Source organism: Prunus dulcis, chromosome 5 (assembly GCF_902201215.1).
Source record: "Prunus dulcis chromosome 5, ALMONDv2, whole genome shotgun sequence".
Taxonomy (NCBI): domain Eukaryota; kingdom Viridiplantae; phylum Streptophyta; class Magnoliopsida; order Rosales; family Rosaceae; genus Prunus; species Prunus dulcis.
Genome location: NC_047654.1, coordinates 14,126,374 through 14,142,379, shown reverse-complemented (window position 1 = coordinate 14,142,379; position 16,006 = coordinate 14,126,374). Strand labels below are relative to the sequence as shown.

Below are 16,006 nucleotides of genomic sequence, written 5' to 3'. Positions count from 1 at the left end.
GGGACCCGCTTAGCGCCTGGGTGGCCTTTTCACGAGTATAGCCGCATGGCTATACTTATACTATTTAAAAGTTATAAAAACCCGGTATAGCCACGCGGCTGTACGATTTATACCGCCTTTTTTATTTTATTTTTACAGCTGATGTGAGGAAGCGTATATTCTCAAGTGAAAAACAATACAGTCGAGTCGATCCCAAAACAAAAAAACGACACAGTCGACAGCACCATCCAAAGCCCAATTGCACCTCGCTCTCTCTCGCAGTTCTCTTCAATCTTGTCGTGGAAGCTGCCGACCAAGCTTGTGCCTTTTTATTGGGCTGCATCTGCATGCAGAATCTGATTCCAACACCTGTTCTCTTTGCATCTTTCTGGCTTCTTCTAATTTCTTGACACCAAACAGCCAGGCTCAACACCCGTGTCTCTATCTCTCTCTCTCTCTGAGTCTGATCTTACATCTTCACACATTTGTCGCCATATATAACATAAGACGTGTAAAAGAGCAAATGGGTTCTCTGTTAACCAAGAGTATCAGCAAGGAACAGCTTGAAATGGCGGTCAGCAAGGTCAAGACCATCGTTAACTCCAACCCAGTTGTCGTCTTCAGGTTTTTCTATTGCTCTTTTTAAAAGAAACTAATTTGTTAACCAATTTGCAGATTTATGTGTTTCATTTTCATATAAATCGTGGAATTAAATGGGTTCCAGCACCAATTAGTTTTTATGCCCAATCCAATTTAGAAATTCATTAGCTTTACTGTATTATCTTGTTCTTGATGTTTAATTTTTTATTTTTTGTGGACAGTAAGACTTACTGTGGTTATTGCAAGAGGGTAAAGCAGCTGCTCACTCAGCTTGGAGCAACTTACAAGGTCATTGAACTGGATGAGGGAAGTAAGTCCTCTCTCTCTCTCTCTCTCTCTCTCTCTCTCTCTCTCTCTCTCTCTCTCTCTCTCACAACCCTTTTTTATCAATTTTTGCTTTTGATAGAATTGACTTTCCAATTTCATTACTGAGGACTCAACAATTACCATATTCTACTTCTTTGGACTTTCTTGATTGCTTAGTCTTAGAAGATTTCAAGACTTAAAATTCAATGAGAAAGAAAGTATTTTCTATGAGTTGCTGACTGTTAGTGTTATAAGTCAGATGTTTTCTTCAATTTGCTTACAGTTCATGGGCCATTTAAAAAAAATTAAAATTAAAACCCAAGATGGGCAAAGGCTACCTAACGTCATAAGAATAAGAAGATGAGTTTTGTATGTTAGTTACTTCTGAATTTCTAATCCTAGATTGTTGGGGAATTCATATATTTTATTTTTGAAGCTGATGGAGATGAAACTCAAGCAGCTCTAGCAGAGTGGACTGGACAAAGGACTGTGCCTAATGTCTTTATTGGGGGAAAACACATTGGTGGTTGTGACTGTAAGTGCATATGCTATATTGTTTATATCATGTTCAGTGGAATTTGATATCACAAAAGACCCCTCAAATCATTTCAACTTAGTTGATTTTCAGTTTACTTATTTAATCTCTTTTTGGATCATGCAGCTGTTTTAGAGAAGCACCAGGCAGGTCACCTTCTGCCCCTTCTCAGTGAGGCTGGTGCCATTGCCTCTAAGTAACAAACTTCATTCCCTGATGAAGAGGTGAAACTAAACATACCCATATTCCTACATCTACGCTGAAGGAACAAACTACATGAAAAATGTAATAATAGTTAATGAAAATAATGTTCCTACTTGTATCTTGTGCGTGGAAAAAAGTAATGTTTTTCTATCAAGTTTCAGTTGCAATTTGATTTGTTGTTTATGGACTTCAAATTATGGGAACACAATTGAGATTGGCTATGCCATCCTCAGTGGAAACTCAAGTCGTCTTGTCTTGTATTTGTGGTACCCCAATATTTAGTGTCCAATTTACACTTGAGGAGCTGAAGTTCTTCTAAGTTCTGCATGCTTTCGACCAAAAAAAAAAAGGTTATGCATGCTTAGCTTACCTGATAGTGATATATATATTTTCGATAGAAAGTGAGGCGGAATCGAGCCTAGACTTCGGCTTTAGATGTATGTTAGGTGGATTCAGTGGTAAACCCACTTCAGTTTTTTTGCGAGTTCGGCATATTTGGTATGGGGCCTAAAGCTATTGACCATTGGAGTTGGATATTTGTAGTGGGCTAGAGTTGCAGAGTTTCAGTTGTACAGGGAGGTGAAGCCCTCTAATGAGGGTCCAAAGTTCGAACATCTGTTTAGAGTCGGCCTAACATGCGAAGACTAAACGTGAGCACTGAGCATTCTTCTCTAAGTAAGAACAAGAAATATGTGAATTTTTGCATTTTCATCCAGTGAGTTTGCTTGGTCGCATGTTACTTGCAGAAAAAATGCAAGAAAATTATTGCATGTCATTGTCTGGCAAACCATGAAATATGAGATATCCTCAAATAAAAAAGCTCAGATTACATTGAAGAATATATCCAAAATGTGCTCTCTCTAGCTTCTTACAGTTACAGAAATCTATACACTCAAAAGTCCATACTTCAAATTACACTTCACAACTCTAAAGTCTATGCTTCAAATTACACTTCACAATTCAAGAACTCAAAATAGAATCACATAGCACTTGCACTTCGTAAAGAAAGACTGAAAAGTTAAAAGAGGGAGATTGTACAACAATTCAATTTTAAAATGGAAGAGGAAAGAAAATAAAAGATGGGTAATTCCCATGACTTCAAAATAAGGTATTTACCACCATCATGGCTTCTTTTCTCATTTTGAGGTGTAGAATGCATGCTGTTGTTGCATTTCTGCCACCGACTCCACTTTCCAGTAGTCACCAGGCCTCTTCTTCTCATTACCAAGACCCCATTTCTCCTCTTCTCTCTTGTATTCAGCCCCACCACCATCCAAGTTTGAGATAGAAACTTTTCTCCATTTGCACCACATCCTTAACATGATATAAAGCATCACCAAGCAAATTCCTGTGGATGTCAACACAATGGCCACTGTAATGCCAGTTACTGCAGCATCAGAAAGGTGCCTTTTCCTCTGCCCTTGAGATTCCAGACATTTTGCTAATGGTGGGCCGCAAATCTTGTCATTTCTCAAGAAGGAGCTTAGTGGGAATCCTGAAAAAGTTGATGGAATTTGGCCCTGGAGATGATTATTTGACAGGTTTAGCATGTGCAGGCTGGTCAGCTTTCCAAGTGAAACAGGAACTTCTCCTTGGAGTTGATTGGAAGATAGGTTCAACCTCTCCAACTTCATTAGATTGCCAAGAGATGATGGAATTTCACCAGAGAATAAGTTTTTGCTGAGATCCAGGATGACTTGTAACTCAGTGAGCTCTCCTAGCTCAAATGGTATCAAACCTGTCAAGAAGTTCTCTGAGAGCCTCAGTTCATAGAGCTTCTTGCACTGCCTGATCGTTGAAGAAATAGAACCCGAAAAATTATTTCTCTGAAGATTAAGAACATTAAGAGATGTGAGATTTCCTATCTCCTCTGGGATCATGTTGGAGAGACTGTTGCCATGCAGAGAAAGCTTCAGTAAGTTTGAACAGTTACCAAGTTCTGCAGGTACTGTTCCATGGAAGTTGTTTGATGAGAAGTCTAGCTCTCCTAGTTCTTGTAAGCTTCCTAACCATGGAGGTATTGTTCCTCTGAATTGGTTATCACTTAGCAAAAGGTGCTCAACTCTCTTACATGAAGACAATTGAGGTGGCACTTCTCCTGTGAGATTGTTGTAGGATAAGTCAAGAAAGTTGAGCTGTGTGAGTTGGCCAAACTCAGAAGGGATGGTTCCAGTGAGGTGATTGTGTGCAAGGCGGAGACGGCTTAAATTTCTACACATGGATAGTCTAGAAGGAATGGAACCTGAAAAGCTATTGTTTGTTAAGTCTACAGCAGTAAGAGAATTCGAACCGGAGAGAGGAAAGATGGTTCCACTGAACCGATTGTGAGAAAAGTTTATGATCTTGAGGTTTTTTAGAAGAAAAAGTGATGAGGGAAGAGGGCCTTCAAAGGAGTTGTTGTAAAGGGTGATGGTGCTTAGTTGTGAAATGAATCTGAATGTAGGTGGCAATGTTCCAGTGAGCTTGTTATCAGCCAAGGCCAATAGCTGAAGACTTCTGCAGTAACCTAAGCTTGGTGGAATAGGACCTGACAAGCCATTCTGTCTCAGTTGGAGTAAAACTAGATTCTTAAGATTTCCAATTGTTGCAGGGATGGGCCCGGTGAAATGGTTCCCAAAGAAATCAATTCCTGTTAAGTCTGAGCAGTTTGTTACCTCTATTGGTATGGATCCTGACATCTGGTTATCATACAGGTAAATGGTTTTCAACCTTTGTAGCTTTCCAATCTCCACTGGAATTCCACCTGTGATCATGTTGCCAAACAGATACAGATTTTCCAAGTAACTCATGTTTCCAATTTCAGGAGGTAGAGTTCCAGTAAAGCTGTTGTTATTGAGGACAAGATCAGTGAGATTCTCTAGTTTGTCAAGGGCAGCTGGTAGCTCTCCTCCAAAGCTGTTATCTGAAAGGTCCAACTGCTGGAGTGAGTAACAGCTCAGTACTTCTAAAGGAAATCTTCCGGTGAGTTTGTTTCGAGCCAGAAGAAGTTGTCGAAGGTTTGAATTTCTGAGGCAGAAGTTTCTTGGAATGCTACCTGTCAAGGCATTATCAGACAAAACCAGAGCTTCAAGATTCTTCAGTTGGGTGCTGAGAAGGTGTATGCTTCCTGAGAGGTTGTTTTGTGACAAGTCAAGCATCTCAAGCTGAACCAACTGGTTAAGCTCCAAAGGAATATCGCCGTTCAATCTGTTCCCTAGAAAATTCAAGTACTTCAAATTGGTGAGTTGACTTAACACAACAGGAATTGATCCAGAAAGGCTGTTGTTGGCCAGGTTCAGGATTTGCAGTAACTTAAGCGATCCTATCGAAGAAGGGATATCTCCTTCAAGCATGTTGTTTGATGCTGCAAAGTTCTGAAGCTCTTCACAGCCATGAATCTCTTCTGGTATGAGGCCACTGAGGCTATTGTTCTGCAAATCAAGAGATATCAGGTGCTTCAAATTGCCAATATCAACTGGAAGGCTTCCATTTAATTGGCAATAGGCAAGACCCAACACTCTCAACTCAGTCAAGTTGCCAATGCTTGGTGTTATTGCACCTGATAACAAGTTATCTCCTATCCTGAGAACTTGCAAGTTCTTCAAAAGGCCTACTTCTGGAGGAATCTCACCAGAGAGAAAGTTTGAATAGAGGAGAAGTGTTTCAAGATTTTGAAGCTGTTGCAACTCAGGAGGAAGCGGACCAGTGAGGGAATTCGAAGACAAATCGAGTGTTTCGATTGAAGTGAGTTGCCAAAGCTCACGTGGGATAGAACCAGATAGTCCTGATCCAGATAGGTTCAGACCAACAATATGCATCTGATCATCTGAACATGAAAGGCCATTCCAACTGCATATATGAGCTCTTGGAGACCAGTTGTCAAGAACTCCTGCTGGATCAACCAGTTCTGATTTGATTCTCAGAAGTGAGATGGAATCTCTCAAGCTATCTCCAAGAGCAACAGCAAGAATAGCATGAAGTATTGCAAAGAACAGCATGAAATGAGACATTTCAATGCTATGACTAAGATTAAGTTCAGACCAAATTATCAGATACTGATTCTGAAGATTTAGTATTGCTTCTCAGAAATGCCATGCAGAAAGAAAGGAAAGGCAAGAAAGACTGAGGCAAATAGCAAGAAGAGATGGAATAAGAATTCAAGGAGGAGATTTGATTAAGAGGTAAGATAAGTTTAAAACTATGGTGGGATAATGGATGCTTGGAGTTTAAATAGTCTTCTGAAGTAGGCCTACCTAATCAGTTTACAAAGAAAGTTGATAATAACAATCCATAAAAAGTAATTAAGCTTTAACCACAAGTCTTCTTTCTAAGGTAGCCATCTCTTTTTACCTTTTTTCTCAGTTCTGCTAAAAGATATGATGCTTCTCTCCTTTTTTTTTTCTTCTCAAGGTGTGTATGGAATGCTGGAACATGTTTTAGAATCTTATTGGGGTGGGGAAGTGCATGGAGATAAGGATGGTGCAAGCATGGCTAAAACGAAAACAAAAAGTTAAGAGGAAAAGCATTCCAGTTGCACCTAATAGTAAATTGAAGAAGTGGACCGCACTCTAGTCTATTTGAAGTTAAATTTAGAGTGGCTCTCTTCAATATAAATAAACCATCCATATCACAGTTATTCCAAAAAAATTGAGTCACATTTGACTTTATCATAGATTTAGTCAATTTAACTTCTAGGATTGTTAGTCCACTAGATAGGTATAAATCCATTATTCTTTTGAAACTATAGAATGCAGCAGAGGGCATGAAAAAGTTGATAGATTCATGCATCATCTGCTGTCAGCTTGCATCAAAGTTTTCATGTTTAAGTTTGAAGATTTTTTCTTTCTTTTTTCTCTGATTCAACAGATAATGAAAAGCAAGACCCGAAAACTCTTATCGTGAATGTAGGATGAAGTGTTCTCTATCACTAAATGACTATGTATGTAAAGAGTGTATTGCATTAACATTAGTATCTACTTTCCTTGACAATTTTCTCATAATTAGTTATTTTTTAATCTGTATTAATGAGTCGAAAGTTCAACCATGAGATATTTTCTAATTTAACCTAAACCCACCAAATACCAAATTAAATACAGGAAGAAAACATGAGAACCAAAACAACCCCATTTGATTGATCAATTTGACACAAGTGACCACTTAATCAATCATGTTGAAACATGCAATAGGGCCAAAGACCATGTGAGGTTTGGTGTAATAAGATCAAAAAATGCTGCGTTGGCCCAAATTAGGTCTAATAAGATGGAGAGAGAATATTGTCTCAGTATATATATTGAAGGGATTCTCATGCCACTAGTGAACCCAAAAAGAAGAAGACAAATAAGGTTGCTTCAAACTTGAGTTTCTACATCTTTGATTGAGAAGTCTAATTGCTTACCTATCTATCGGCAATAGCTTTATATCCTTCACTTCACCTTTGCTTTGTTTCTCAGGATCAGGAAGAGGAAACCAATATGGATGAAAAATTGACAATGGTTTGGCCCACTAAAATGCTTGACTAAAAAAAAGGGCTTATTATCACACAACTTTTCTAAGGTTTACGAAATTATCAGATTGCATCTTTAATGTTTTTTTATGTCGTTCGTGGTCCTCAAGGTTAGTATGTGTGATCACAAATGGTCCATGCCGTTATTTTCGTAAACCTTAAAGACGTTTTGTGATATTAAGCCAAAAAGAAAATATTATGGTGACCCAAATGTTTTTTGTTTTGTTTTTTTAGTAAATATTTTTGAATACAAGCAATAGTCTAAACTATCAAGGAGGGGGATTTCTCACACACACACTACCAAGGAGCCATGGAGTTCAAACTTGAGATCATTGGTATGCAAGTCAATACCATTTGCCACTATGCTAGACCTCGTTAGTTTATTTTCAGTAATATATAAAGAAGAGAATTAGAACTTGCCCTCTTTTTAAAGTGGAGGTATGATTATCAATAAGACCAAGTGTTTGTACATTCAACATGTCGTGGTACTAGGTCAGCAACATATTCATGGCTGCAAATCTACATGCTCAAGATATGCTCATATATTTTCCTTTCCATATTGCAGCTGAATTTGATTTGTCAAACACCCACTTAATATTCTTTTTGGAGTTTTCTCTCTGACTGCCACCCTTAAGTCTAATCTGAGTTTTAAATCTTTGATCAGAAATAAGAGAGAGAATGTTTCACCAAACCAGAAGACAATTGAGTTTATATTATCAAGTGACTGAGAGACAAAGGAGAAGGTACATCATTGAAGTGAATTATAAAAACACATTTAACTAATAAAAAGTTGGCCAAAAGGTGCACTTTCTAGCAAAAGGCATTTTAAATATATTAATACGAAAACATAACATACATCAAATTATCAATAATAAATCCATGATTAGAATTTTTGATGACCTATAATACTAATGTGTCGCTCATCTTCTGCATAAAATAGTATATCTTGTGAAGAAAACAAGCATTTATTTCCAAACAATATATGAAAATGCTGATGTTCCTTCTATTTTAATGAAATACCTTTACTGGTCTAGTCAAGGATTATCTCTCCAAACCAGTTATTGTTCAGTAGTTTATATCAGTTAGGGTTGACTTTATTATCTTAATCTTTCATTGATATCTTCAGGGAAATGTTGACTTTGGCCTGCTTTTTGTGTATGATTTTGAAAAGATTTGGTGACCAACTCTATTTGTACAGGCACTTCAAAGACGGACCACTAAAGAATGCCAGAAAGGACGTTGTTATTGTAATTCTAAAAAATATCATCATACATTCTTCTGATATAAAAGCGCTTTTAAGAGTGTATAATGACTTTTTTAAAGTGCCGATACACAATTTTATATGGAAAGCGGAAAAAATAAAAACTTCGATGAATTCTTGAAAGAATATCAGAGAAGAGATCGGGGCTATATTGTTGAGTGCAAGAAGGTAAAACTTGGATTGCTGGGATTTCATTAGATGTGACAAATAAAATTCCATTTGCATCAGTTTAGGAAAGAGAGGGACTTCACTGGTGGGGACTGCAATGCAGTGGATGAGACGAAATTTTTGTTGAGAGATCATATAGATCGAACAGTGATGTGAAAAAATTCAATTGTGAATAAACCCCTTCTAAGAGATCATATAAGCTTGCAACAGAGATCTCTATCAAATTCTAAACCAATATGATTTAATGAAGAGAAATTGATTCAAGACCCTAGGATTTGTACAATCCAGGCTCTATGTACAACAAAAATGGAGTACAGGGAATCAAATGGAAATATAAGTACCAAAATTCTCACCAACTTCGCTCTCCCTTGCAGTTTGAGGTTCTCCTTTACAAAATCGTGCAACTACCCTCTAACTTGCTTAAGACTAATGCTTCCATGCCCATTTGCTGCCAAACTCCCACCCAAGCAGAACAAAACTATTAAAGGAATTTGGACCCAAGAAGACCGATTGTATCGTTTCTGAAATACGTGATCCTTATATGATATTGATGCTTCACTGTGCAGCGACGGTGGTAGAGGAGAAGAACCTCATTAGGAAACTTGAGAGAGACCAAATGCAGATGACACCAAGACATTGAAGGACATTCAAAAGTGTTCCCAATGAGCTGTTTATTGCCAAATTGTGTGAGGTTGTCTCAGCTCCTCTGACTGTAAAGGACAGAGCAGTCACCAGTTGTGCTGCTCTATTCAGCTGATGCAATCTATAAACCTGTCAAGCACAGTGAACATAAACTGTTTGATTCATAGGCCCGCGCATGTACACAACCATAAATCAAATATAGGAGGCAGTTCATATCATTTCATAGTTTTCAAACACAGTTTAAGGTGAGTGGTTGATGCCCATATACATATAACCTATGTAGACAGGCTGGAATTTTAAGAACTATCATCCGATAGGATCAAATTTTAATTTTCGCAAATTCCATAACCAAAAACTGAAAGAATAGGATTGGCCTTACTTGAAAGATGACTGGGATAACAGGCCATGAAGGTGACTTCTTATATCTTGCACACTGCTCAAATGCAAATTGGACCACTATACCAACCAGATATGGAGCAAGAGTAGCAGAAGCTGCAGGGCCAGTCCACGGCCAGACATAACCCATAGTCACCATAGGAATTATAAGACTAAGCACCAAAGCAGCAACAGATGAGATCCGCTGTCCTAATTGAGGGGTGAGGGTTCTGTTACTGTGGACAATCAATTCTGGTTCAGTTGGCCTCCTTAAATGGTCAATCAGAAGAAGGAACACCGCAACACCACTGTAGAAGATAGCTTCCGTAAAGAACAAGATGAGGAAATCTGAGAAAGAAAAGATTATGGTTTAGACAAGAGAAAAAGGTGTATTTCCTAAGCAAACAGAACTAATGAGTTTTTAAAGATAAATGGAATGTATTTTTAAACATGAAATCAGCCAAATGTTTTAGTACTCTTATAGTCTTTAAGAACAGGCCAACTTTTTTCAAATTTCCAACACTCATTTACTTCCCAAGAGTTGAACCAAAACTGCTTTTCCAATCCACTGAACCACATCTCATGTTACTTCTTAGAACTTCATGTCATTATTCAATATTTTCATTCATGTTCCCATTGATTATTGCCCTTCCCTTATAGACATTTCTCATCCTTTAGTTATGCTTTAATCGTCCATCTATATCATATCAATGTTAAGATTTTCTAATCTAGTTGCTAGAAGTAATGCAAATATGAGGAACAGGAAAGTTGTCTTGTTATCTTGAGATTTTGTCCCCTAACATATATCTATATACAACTTTGCCGATAACAATTTAGTGTCGCTTGCCCATCATTCAATTGAGTTAGCCACATAAACTTTTATCATGATGAATTCACACTAAAATAGACTCCATTGATAACCCCCAGGATAGTCTTACCCAAAATCAATAATAATGCAACTTGCAGCATAGAGAAAGTGATACCCAGCAAGGTGTATATGTTAGGAGACAAAATCTCAAGATCAGGGCAACTTTCCTGTTCCTCCAATTCTATGCAGATACTGTGATTATAATTGTACTTCAAAACATGTGGCAACAAATATCTGGACTTGAAAAACATAAAATCACCGCAAAAATATGCTTCCTTACCTGTCAACAAAGAATCCTCAAATACAGTCGATAGGATTTTTCGCAGATAAAGTGAGGGGAAAATGAAAGACGCAAGAAGAACAGCTGGACCAATGAACCATAAGAGGTTGTTTTGGTTCCTTTCTGGATTATTTGTAGAAACTTCTTCTTCTCTTTTATATGGGCGGTTATAGAATGAGATCAAACCCGGTTTTCCATCAGTCCCATCAAAATGGAAGTATGAACCACTAGCTGGAAATATATCTTCGGAATCAGGACGGTGGTTCTCTTGCTCTGCAGCATCTGGTTTTATCTCACTATATTGTGACTGGTCTTCAGAAACAGCAAAGAGAACACTCTGACTCTTTGGGATTCTGTTGCTTGACTTCTGTACTCGCTGTATGAATATGCATGACTTACCTACTCAAAGAAGCAGAAGAAATAGATAAAGCATCTTTAGAGCAGTACGAACCAATCTCACACTTTTCAAAGTAATGTAATTACTGTTCATAAATGGATTGGCAATAAAGTTAATAAAAGTCAAATTAGAAGAAGTATCTACAATCAAATAAAGTCCATAGGCTCCCTTCTACAATTATACTATGATTCGAACAGCATGCACAGTACCTCAGGGAAAAATCAAACTTTATGCTGACTATATTAATCCGTAAAGCAGAATTTCAAGACTTTACTAATTATAGAACAAATATGAAAGCTACCTTTAGCATATCTTAGCTGCTGAGCATCATGTTTTTGGCTGCAGTACGGTGGTTGTGATAAGCTCAACTGTACATGAAAGGAAATAAATTATATAAACCGAAGACTTGATAGAACTCTTCTACAAGGAAGCTGTCTTTTGATACTTTTCATATTAGAGTTGCATGAGACAACTAGAAGTGAAATTTATAAAATAAAAATAAAAATGATAAAAAAATTCTCAAGAGTAATGAATTTGGGTATAGTTTATTTCAGCTTAGAAAAATGACTCTAATCGGTCAATAATGGTAAAATCCACTGCACAGGGTGCATTTCTAATCTACATGACTCTGCATGACTCCTAGAAGCTTAAGCTCAGTAGTGGTAACATAAGTAAAACATATGCTTCATGCGTGCAAGATAACCCAATAAAGGCTAAGAACTAATACTCGGATATGACATAATGCCGCAATATCCTTCTAGCTTCTCACAAAGTCATGCCTTAAGCGAAAATTTTGAATACTAAGAAGAATAGTGCAACCAAAATCTGTCCCAAAATAGAATCTTTAGCATCAAAATGAATTCTTTCTTTCATCCAATTGCTTAAATAACTTATATCAGCACACTACGAGGGAATCTTAGAAATGATATCAAATTTTGTCTCTTTTTCTTTTTTTGTTGAAACTGATGTTTGTAGAATCAATCTCACCTAGCAATTCCAAACCTTTTATCTATCAGAAGCAACCCCAGCACACATTCAAACAACATATGAAACATTAAAAAATAATAAAAATTTGGGAATACGAAGAACATTTTCTGAGTAACCAAACGGGGCTATCACGCACCTGGGAACCTCTTCTCGTTTGGCAATGGGAAACAAGAGAAGTTGCCAAACAGGAAAACGAAGAACCAAATTTAAGCGCCATATCCGAAAGCAATAGCAAGCCCAGACTGTCAGAGACTCAACCACGGCATGCTGCGGGATTCTAACGCAAACCCATATGATTCGACGAATATCTAAGGGTACCCATGAAGCAAATTTTCCGGGAAAAAGAAGGAAAGGGTGAGAAAGTGGAGGAATTCGGAGATACTGAGGAGTGGGCTTTTGGAGTTATTCAAGGAACAATGAAGCGAAAGAGAGCGGCTTCTTTTGTGTCTATTCGGAGGGGTGAAGCCGGTGACTATATTTTGGACAAAATCCTATTCCTACGTTGTCTGTTTATTTATGCCGATATTTTGTTTTTATTTCCTTATTCTGTTTCTCATGTGATATCTCTCTATCTTCTTTTCTTTCCTTTTTCTTTTATTTTCTATTTTTTCACAATCTTCATGTTGTTACAATCTCTTTAATGATATCAACCATGGTCTCAAACAACAGCCAGGCAAAAAGTAAATAATAAGTAAAACAACATCCAAACCTGATAAGTGACTTGCTACAAGAGTTGAAAATACTTTCTCATTATGGAACCTCAAAAAAACATTCGCGGCAGCTGAATACAGTACATAAACAAAATAATTGGGACCTCATCCAAAAATAAGAATGCTGCCTCATAAAAATTACAGAAACCGGACAAATCCGCTTGTCATGATCCTCGACTAGCTAGATATCAAGAAGAAACCCAATCTAAAATGGGCTTGGCTGGCTCCATGAAAGAAACTCAAACTTTTAAACCATCTCTGGAGCAACTCAAATTTCAGCCACTACTCTCACAGAAGAGATTCTTCGGATACATCTAGATGAGATTAGCCCTCTTTAAGAATCTGATTGTTCTGCAATAATATGGCCATATTGATTCTATAAAATCAAGGTACTTCTCCACTATTAACTCTTGCAATCCTTTCAGCTTTCTTCTGGATAGTTTCTTGTAGTCTAAATTCTTAATGTTCAGTAGAGGTTGCCAGAAATGAGCCCGTATGTCCTCTTTAAGCTTCCCTTGTGCAATGTATCTATAGGCCACCATGTAGTATGTGGGTAAGTTCTTGATTACTTGAACAGTCTGCTTGAAGCTGAAAACATAGAGTGCACACAACCACTGAAGCATCTTGATGTAGAGAGCTACAATGAGGGGTCCCAAAACCCACAAAGGAGTCAACTCCTTTGAAACTTCAGCCCCATAAATAATATTAACTGCCAGGTACCCAGGGATGCTGCAGATTAAGTGCACAATCAACATCAATAATAACAATGTGCAGAGTTATCAAGCTGTAACTTTTGCAATTTAATATAATGGGTAGGATAAAAGAAAAACAAATCCAAGAGATGTTTCACATATAACTGCATAAAATGTTTGGAAATTATTGAACAGACAAATCCAGCAGTTAAAATACACACACACAACCTATGGACAAATTCATGCAAATAGAAGAATCATGGATGTGGAAAAAACAAAAACAAAAAAACCCCTCACAGGCCAGACAATGTGTGTGTGAGAGAGAGAGCATTATACTTACAATATAAGTAAGGGTATCTTTATTGTAGCATTTAGACCCAGAAAATTGGACCAAACCATCCTTAGAATCCCATCTCTTTCCTTGTTTTGAGTATCGTGCTCAGTTTCTGATATCTCCTTTGGAGGCGGTTCCTCCTCCAAAATCCCATCTACTACTTCACATGATGATTGTGTTCGGAGCATTCTAAGCCATTTCTTAAATAATTTATGAATGACAGGGGAAGTAGCAATGCTCTCATTTGCTTCAGAGGCATAGGAAAGAGGCATATCATTTTCCTGAGGAGATCCCGTTAGGGTATCCTCATTCTCTTTTAGTTTGACAGAATTCTTGGGAAGCTTTGATCCACTTGTTCTACCTCCAGATTTATCATTCTGGGCACTTCCCTTGAAGGCTGAAACTCTGAAAGGTTTGACTTTTGATCCCCGCATGAGAGAAGCCCCTACACTGTGAAACAAGTTCTGAATTTAAATGATCAAGTTATAGAAAAGTGCATTTGGTTTGGGTGTGTGCATATGTGACTCTCAAGAGCACGAGTGGAGGAGTTTCAAGAACATGCAAAGTGGCAGCCACAAAGTTTAGCTGATAGAAGACTACAGAAAAATAAATGGAACAAAGATAACAGACTTAAGAAGGAAAAATTCCCACCTTAAACAAATATTGCGCTTTAACATAATGCAATTGTCTGTCCTCCCAACCATGTGATGTGTTGTTACATATTGCTTCAACTTCAGCCCCTTGCTCCATGACAATGGCCTAGAGGGATATGTCACATAAGAACCCTGAAATGCAACAAGCAAAAACAATATATTTCAAATTTATTTTAAAGGAAAAACAAACCAAGAAGAAGAAAAAAGCCATGATTTAAACATGAAAATAGTTATTAAACAACTAGAGAGTATTTCAGTAATCTCACAACAATAATTAGTAATTTAAAAGATTTTACTGGTGATGATTTGACAAAAACAAACACAATCCTGAAAACACCATTAAGTACTCAAGATTCAAGAGATAGGTGCGGTAAAACAGAAAGCCAGACCTCCAAAGAACATATCATACGTTAAACAGATACTATCAGTCAAGGTACTCTCAAATTACCTGCATTTGATGGGTCACCAATGCCATCGTCTCCGCCACAACAACCAAATCATTTACTCAGCAGGGCCTAATTTGATATACAACCAAAAATGAGCACTAACTCTTGCAGCGAGGCAAACAGAAGGAACAATTTAACAGCTACAAATAAAACACACAGATACAAGCCCAACTTCAGCATGTAACCATAAGTTGTTGACAATCAAAATTAAAAACATCAATTCCTCTCGAGCAAACCTACTACAAGAAGTTTTCTAATAGAAGAAAGCAATTGCTCAAATGAAGCAAGAAACAAGATTAAGCATTAGCTTGAAAACTCCTTTTCCTTTATCTTTGCTTCGAAATTCCTCAGCTAACACCAAACATAGGACTCCCAAACGTGCTAAAGTACCAAAATTTAAGCTAAATTTCACAAGAACAACACCGAATACAAAGCTTTAGAGTTTGTAACCTTCCCATTTTCCTCCATTACATGGGAAACCAAACAGCCTAATAATCACAGGCTCACAAAGCAAACCCTAACTAAAACAACAAAATTAAATATACAGAATTGAAAGTGAGAATGAAAGAAAAGTATGAGCAAATTCAAACTAACCTGTCATGAGCTTCCCTTAACGAAAATTAGTAATTTTGGGATAAATATAACGAGGACTTTATCTTTATCCCTCCCAATTAGATTTCTATAAACAGAGTGTGGATAGAAGAGAGAGAGACAGACAAAGAATAAAGAAGAAGAAGGTCTTCGACTCTTGGAGGTGAATTTAGGGTTTTTATAGGGATTTTTTTATTTAATTTTTTCACAGCGGGATGTGGATGATAATGAAGCACGAAAAACCAGAGGGTAAGGTAAAGCCGGAGAGGCAGCCAGGGAGGTAGTTGATAAAATTAAAAGGGAAACGACACCGTTGCCCAGATGTATAATTCGAGCAGCTAACTTCTGACTGGGTCGCTTTGTTTGGACTTGGGCCGTTTAGATTTCCGGGAATCTAGCTTCATGAAATAATATTCCCTTATTAAGATGTGTTAGAGACAATTGCTCACCACTATCAATCACCAATAGCTATCTGAAGACTATCCTCAACATTTCT

General features: G+C 37.4%; 4 protein-coding genes across 7 annotated transcripts; 1 reads left to right on the top strand and 3 right to left on the bottom strand.

The window, feature by feature from the left end:
* Nucleotides 1-188: 188 nt before the first annotated feature.
* LOC117627729 (glutaredoxin) lies at nucleotides 189-1,924 on the top strand. The gene is made up of 4 exons (XM_034359951.1): nucleotides 189-603; nucleotides 801-889; nucleotides 1,322-1,420; nucleotides 1,547-1,924. Exons 1-4 carry the CDS (start codon nucleotides 503-505, stop codon nucleotides 1,618-1,620), a joined length of 363 nt encoding a protein of 120 aa, XP_034215842.1. The 5' UTR covers nucleotides 189-502; the 3' UTR covers nucleotides 1,621-1,924.
* A 475-nt stretch (nucleotides 1,925-2,399) lies between these two features.
* LOC117626953 (LRR receptor-like serine/threonine-protein kinase GSO1) lies at nucleotides 2,400-5,807 on the bottom strand. The gene has a single exon (XM_034358791.1). The coding sequence runs from the start codon at nucleotides 5,611-5,613 to the stop codon at nucleotides 2,761-2,763; it is 2,853 nt and encodes a 950-aa protein (XP_034214682.1). The 5' UTR covers nucleotides 5,614-5,807; the 3' UTR covers nucleotides 2,400-2,760.
* A 2,881-nt stretch (nucleotides 5,808-8,688) lies between these two features.
* LOC117627818 lies at nucleotides 8,689-12,709 on the bottom strand. 2 transcript variants are annotated; one of them, XM_034360069.1, is made up of 5 exons: nucleotides 12,221-12,570; nucleotides 11,399-11,465; nucleotides 10,701-11,102; nucleotides 9,557-9,900; nucleotides 8,689-9,306 (listed from the first exon to the last, which is right to left on the bottom strand). In XM_034360069.1, exons 1-5 carry the CDS (start codon nucleotides 12,299-12,301, stop codon nucleotides 9,091-9,093), a joined length of 1,110 nt encoding a protein of 369 aa, XP_034215960.1. In that variant the 5' UTR covers nucleotides 12,302-12,570; the 3' UTR covers nucleotides 8,689-9,090. The 2 variants fall into 2 exon arrangements, with proteins under 2 accessions (XP_034215960.1, XP_034215961.1); XM_034360070.1 differs by having other exon boundaries at nucleotides 8,796-9,306; nucleotides 10,701-11,099; nucleotides 12,221-12,709.
* Nucleotides 12,710-12,813: 104 nt separating this feature from the next.
* LOC117629302 lies at nucleotides 12,814-15,800 on the bottom strand. Of its 3 annotated transcripts, none has more exons than XM_034361844.1 (5): nucleotides 15,514-15,800; nucleotides 14,922-14,988; nucleotides 14,472-14,605; nucleotides 13,827-14,270; nucleotides 12,814-13,523 (listed from the first exon to the last, which is right to left on the bottom strand). In XM_034361844.1, exons 2-5 carry the CDS (start codon nucleotides 14,946-14,948, stop codon nucleotides 13,109-13,111), a joined length of 1,020 nt encoding a protein of 339 aa, XP_034217735.1. In that variant the 5' UTR covers nucleotides 14,949-14,988; nucleotides 15,514-15,800; the 3' UTR covers nucleotides 12,814-13,108. The 3 variants fall into 3 exon arrangements, with proteins under 3 accessions (XP_034217735.1, XP_034217736.1, XP_034217737.1); XM_034361845.1 differs by having other exon boundaries at nucleotides 14,922-15,059; nucleotides 15,514-15,778; XM_034361846.1 differs by lacking the exons at nucleotides 14,922-14,988; nucleotides 15,514-15,800 and having other exon boundaries at nucleotides 13,827-14,265; nucleotides 14,472-14,585.
* Between the last annotated feature and the right edge of the window lie 206 nt (nucleotides 15,801-16,006).